At 39.5% G+C, this 6,072-nt stretch overlaps 1 protein-coding gene across 1 annotated transcript in view; it reads left to right on the forward strand.

Moving 5' to 3' along the window:
- LOC107686585 (SH3 and multiple ankyrin repeat domains protein 3-like) overlaps nucleotides 1-6,072 on the forward strand; it is a 285,917-nt gene that overhangs the window by 205,436 nt on the left and 74,409 nt on the right. The window contains exons 12-13 of the mRNA XM_016483652.1: nucleotides 1,733-1,917; nucleotides 3,337-3,360. Of these exons, the coding sequence (XP_016339138.1) occupies nucleotides 1,733-1,917; nucleotides 3,337-3,360 (209 nt within the window). The remainder of the gene's footprint in view (nucleotides 1-1,732; nucleotides 1,918-3,336; nucleotides 3,361-6,072) is intronic.

Raw genomic sequence — 6,072 nt, forward strand, 5'->3', positions numbered from 1 at the left:
TGTGTGAATATGCATGTGTTCGGACTGACTGATTTTGACAGTAAAGGCAAAGGTTTAAGGGTAACACTTTACAATAAGGTTCCATTTGTTAACATTAGTTAACTACAGTAGCTAACATAAAAATACTAAAGCATTTAATAATCTTAGTTAATGTTGATTTCAACATTTACTAATCTGTTATTAAAATCAAAAGTTGTATCTGTTAATGTTATTTAATGGACCTGAGCTACATGGACTAACAATAAACAGTTGTATTTGTAACTAATGTTAACAAAGATTAATAAATACCGTAAGAGAGTATTGCTTATTGCTTATTAGTTAATGCATTAAATATAGTTAACAAATGGAACCTTATTGTAAAGTGTTACCGGTTTAAGAATGTCCTTGCTCATGCTGGAAGACATCAGCTTCTTTTTGAGAATCAAAACAGAGTCTATTTGCTAAACAGTTTTTTCATGGCAAAATTTAGCACAAAAACCTGCTAAATTTTCACTAACCACCTGCAATCCAGTTTAACTACTGTGTAAGTCATGTATATATTTTTATATATATTTTTTTTTGACATATAATACAAAATTTTATACATACGAATTACAGCTTCAGTTCGCAAAATATGTGAAATAAAGAAAAAGATGAAAAATAAAAAGTTTTTAATAAAATCAAACCTCATACATCGTATATAATATAAAATATAATATACACATATTTAAGTGACATATATATATATATATATATATATATATATATATAGTATATACTGCATGTTTGTGTGATTTACCTTATTTGCATAGCACCTTTAGTGTATCAGGTAAAAAAAAACAGCTCAAATAAACAATGCATAAACAAGCGTGAATCATTCTCAATGAATTCACCCCAAAACATTTGAGCAGAATTCCAATTGAGGGAAAGTTGACATCCTTAGGACACACAAACCTGTTAAAGCCTATTAAACATCATTCTCTCGTGTGTGTTTTGCTGTACTTCTAGTTTCGTTCCTGACTGGACTGAAAACAGGAATCATATTGGGATGTTGCCTTTTCGCTGGCGTGTGTGTGTGGAATGAATGGGTGAACGGTTTGCGATGAATGAGAGAGACACGGCTGTAGCCACTCTGCCTGCAGCTGCATTAAAAGAGAGAGAGAGAGGGAGAGGGAGATGGGGAGGGCAGAGAGAGGGGGTAGGAGGGGCTGTTGATTACAGCACTAGGTGTGTGTGTGTGTTTGTGGGTGCAGGGCTTTTTGGGGGGGGGGTCACACTAATCAATCCAGACACCTGGCGCCCGCGCGTTGTCGTCTGCGACCGTCCGCGTACGGATAGAATGTTGAGGGTGGGAGCGCGCCAGCCCAGCCACGGGGAAACAGCGCAGCCGCGTCACAGCGTGTGTGTGTGTGTGTGCGAGCGTGTGCACCAGAGCCACGGGGAGTGAACATGCCCCACTCGCGGCGAATGCAGCCCGAGCGCTCAGCGCCGTTCGCGACAGGCAGCCGTTAACGGGAGCGAGGGGGAGGGCGGGGAGCGCTCAGAGGGAGGAGAGGTGGAAGAAAGGAGGAGAGATGAGCAGAGAAGGAGAAGAGGGATAGGAAGAGAGGGAGTGAGCCGCTTTCACCTGACGCTGGCCCTGGCCGGTTCAGGAATAACACACGCATGCTTCTTGCGGGACCATGTCGGTAACCACCGGATTTGGCTACCAGTTGCCGGGCATCACCACGGTAACCTATGTTTTTGTTTACAGCCCGGGGACGGTCCAGCGGGACCCGAGCCCTCCTCCTGCGGGGCCCTCGCACACACTCTCAGGAGCCCAGGGCCCCAAACGGAAACTCTACAGTGCCGTGCCGGGGCGCACCTTCATCGTGGTCAAACCGTACACGCCGCAGGGAGAGGGAGAGATCCAGTTAAACCGCGGAGAGAGGGTGAAAGGTGAGTGCCCTTTCCCTGCTAATCGCTTTGCACCTGACAGCTGTCAATCATCTGGAAAAGGGGCGGGGTTAGGCCAAGTTTGCTCTGTGATCATGTTGTGTGTGTTGCAATGTGTCTCTCATGCTGTTAGAGTTGATTTGTTGGCTCTTTAGCATCTTTATCGGTCTGTCCGGGAAGTTACTTTCTTGCAAAAAAATAAAAAATCGCTTTTCACATAATCATGTGTAATGGAAGGGGAATATCTGTTGTTATGAACTGACAAGGCTGTTTGGATTATTTGAGTTCAACTCAGTTTGTTTAACTAAAACAGGGTAATATCAGTTATCGGTCAATAATCTCAAAATGGCATTGTCAAAAAAATAAATAAAAAAATAATGATAACAATTCTGATTTTCCTTGTGTTCATGCTTTGTAAATGAATTATACAGCTGTACTTTTTATTTATAAAATTGATGTGCTAAATTAAATGTGTATTTATTATAGTGCTGGGCAATTAATCGCATCCAAAATAAAAGTTTTTGAGTGCATAATATATGTGTGTGTACTGTGTATATTTATTATGTATATATAAATACACACAAATGCATGTATATATTTCAGAGAAATACCCACATATATAAACAAAAACTTTTATTTTGGATGTGATTAATCGCAATTAATTGTTGCTCGGCACACATTTATTAATGTTAATATTTTAATAATACAAATAAATATACATCAATAAATACATGCAACACATTTAATAAATATTCTGTAAAAATTATATATATATTTGCAAATAAATGTTAAAATGTTATAATTAAATTAAAAATACACAGCTGTTCAATTTCTTTATAAAGTGTCAATTGGAATACACAATATTCTGGCTGGGGACCCAATATGCTTATTTATAATCTGTTGCATACAGTGAAACATTGTCATAGCTATAAGCAGAAAATGGTTTGAGACAGCCTGTAGAACTAGTTATGTGACTGTAACTGTGAGTTATGAACAGGACTGTAGCTGGATCTACAGTGACCTACAGATTGTCTGTTTTGCAAGATGCACATGATTTTCCGTCTTGAACATGTCAACTGTGCTGGTATGTCTCCGAACGGGGAGACGAAGGGTTGTCGTGTGTCAAACACTGCTCTCTGGAGACCGTCTCTCACATCACACACACTGACGCTCAGCTGTAAGGGACATTCTCGCTTGCTCACGTGCTCTAGCTAGGGAATCTTGATCCAGTGGAGATTCAGCTCAGACAGGATTCATGTATTTGTGCTGTCTATATGCGATGTTATTAAAAGATGTGGTTGTAACTCATACTCACTGTTGAGCTTGTGAATGAACGCTGTAGAAGTGTGTGTGTGTGCTCATGGCTCAGGTTCATGGCTTATGTGTTGTTCTGTTCTTGTCTCCATTCATGCTTCAAACCAGACTACCACTCAAATGCAGTGGAAGGTAAAGAACTCTGCATCCATTCCACTGCCCTCCAGTGTGTATGAGTGTGTGTGTCCCGTGCACAGCCCCCTAAAGTGGTGTTTTTATCCTTCAGTAACTCTTTCTTTCCACTCTGCCCTACCTGCATGCTCACACATCTGTACCCAGCACCCTGAACACATACATGGCGATGTTACTGTGTTTCCTTCCTCCCTCTTAAGGCTGTACGGAAAAATATTGCACATACTTAAATGCTTAAGGCATTTTAATAGAGTATCATTTCTTACGCTTGTACCCAGAGGAGTCTGTTATTGCTCTGAGGTTGCTCATGTGTAGCTCAGAAAAGTTAGTGGAGCTTCATTTAAGTGTTAACTTTGTCTCAGATGTTGCTATTAAAATTCCTTCCGAGAAATACAAATAGACATGCATTAGATGAATATTTGCGTGTAGCATGAGTAAAGAGTTATATATTTACGCCATTGGCAGAGCTCAGATCATTTGGTCTTGAAAGAATTTGAATGAAAGTTGTTGTTGTGATTATTATTGCTCAAATGCTGCTTTTTATTGCAGTTCTTGAGATTTAATAAATGTCCTAGTAATGCTGCATTTATATATGAGCTTTGTCTCAGATGTTTCTCTTAAAATTACTTGTGGGAAATACACATAGACATACGTGGGATTAATATTTGCATACGGTATGAGTAAAAAGTATATATGCCACTGACAGTTCTCAAATCGTTTGGTCTTGAAGAATCTGCATAGAATAAGTTGTTATTGTTGTTAATATTATTGATCAGAACTGCTTTTTATTGCAGTTCTTAAAGGGGTCATATGATGCGATTTCAAGTTTTCCTTTCTCTTTGGAGTGTTACAAGCTGATTGTTGAAGGTCCTATTTGCGCTTCATTGAAATATTAGCTTTGTCTCAGGTGTTTCTTTCAAAATTCCTTGAGAAATACAGATATACTGTACGTGGCATACATGAGGTGAATATATGCATACAGTATTAGTTATATATTTATGCAGCTTGAAGGAATTTGAATGTAAGTTATTATTATTATTATATTGCCCTTTTGCATTCATGAGACTTCATGAAGGTACTAGTTATTTAAATATTACTTTTGTCTCAGATGTTACTCCTAAAATTTCTTTAGTAACTTACTAAAGGATCAAATAAGTCAAAAGTTGACATACGGTAGCAGTATAAAACTGTAAAAGTCATGTGGATTGCATAACTCAGATAATTGATCTTGGGTGGATTTAATAAGAAATGATCATATTGAGATCTTTGGTATCTTATTAGCTCATCTTTTCTGAATGTCTTGAGGTAGCATTACTAGTCTTCTCCTACTACTAGTTCTTGAAAAAAATAAAAAAAAGAGCAATTTAATCTCATTGCTGCCTGGGAGAAACATCTGAGATATCATAGAGATCTTATTTGTAATTTTACTGTCCTATGGGACATGTAATCGTTAAGTCCAGAACAGCTGTACGTACGTGTTCCTCACATTCCTGTGCTGGGCAGCAGGTGCATTAGTGGCCGTGAAGTGCTGGTGGAGATGGCATTGCCACTATAATCTGGTGGCACCATGACAGCATGCTGCTTGTGCCAGCTCAGAAACTGCCAGGACAAACCACATGCTGGACACACGACACATCTCTGACGTAACGGCACCATATGTCAAAAAAAAAAAAGAATGTTCATATTTCCTGTGCACTTCCTCTTCTTGTAGCACCTCTGTGACCTTAGAAAGAGACGAGCGAGCAACCAGCAGTCTCTCTTTGACTCCCAGCTCCTGATGTATTCATAATGCCTGTCTCATTGATGTTCATTAATGTAGGAGTCACTGCTGGGAAAACAACATCTCATTTTTAGCTTCAGCAACGCTATCGTTGCAGTAGGTCTCATTTGTTAAACATTCAGTTTTGTACTTTAATGTATCTTGAATTTGGGTTTATATTAGGGTTGGGCCGATAGACGATGCTATCGTCCATCGCCAATGGCTGACAGACATCACGATGTTGAGCCGGCATCGTGATCCCCCCCAAAAAATATTTCAATACTTTCTCTCGCAATTATATTGTTGGGTAATTATTCTGTATATAAATTGCGGGCATCAGGGAGCCGCTACTAATATGCAGGGCATTGAAACCACTTTCGAATGCGCGTTCTCATTTTACTTTCACTTTCACTTTCGAGATTCGAGATCACACGGACTCTATACTACGGAACGGCAGTACCTACCACACATTTTACAAGATTAGATATTTGTCAGTGGTGCTCAGTATCTGCAAATCATTCGCCATTGTCCTATCAGTCATCTCTCCTTACTCTGTGTATGTGGTAAGTGAACTTTCATGTACTGTAATGTAAGAGTCTACCGGAGGATAAAAAAAAAAAATATTTCAATACTTGCTCTCACAATTATATCATTGGGTAATTGTGGGCATCAGGGAGCCGCTACTGATATGCAGGGCATTGAAACCGTTTTTGAATGCGCGCTCTCATTTTACTTTCACTTTCGAGATTCGTGATCACACGGACTCTACTACGGAGCGGCAGTACCTACCACACATTTTACAAGATTAGATATTTGTCAGTGGTGCTCAGTATCTGCAAATCATTCGCCATTGTACTATCAGTCATCTCTCCTTACTCTGTGTTTGTGGTAAGTGAACTTTCATGTACTGTAATGTAACAGTCTACCGCTAGCAAGCGGCTAACCATGTCCCT

This window comes from Sinocyclocheilus anshuiensis, unplaced genomic scaffold (assembly GCF_001515605.1).
Source record: "Sinocyclocheilus anshuiensis isolate Anshui unplaced genomic scaffold, SAMN03320099.WGS_v1.1 scaffold733, whole genome shotgun sequence".
Classification (NCBI taxonomy): Eukaryota; Metazoa; Chordata; class Actinopteri; order Cypriniformes; family Cyprinidae; genus Sinocyclocheilus; species Sinocyclocheilus anshuiensis.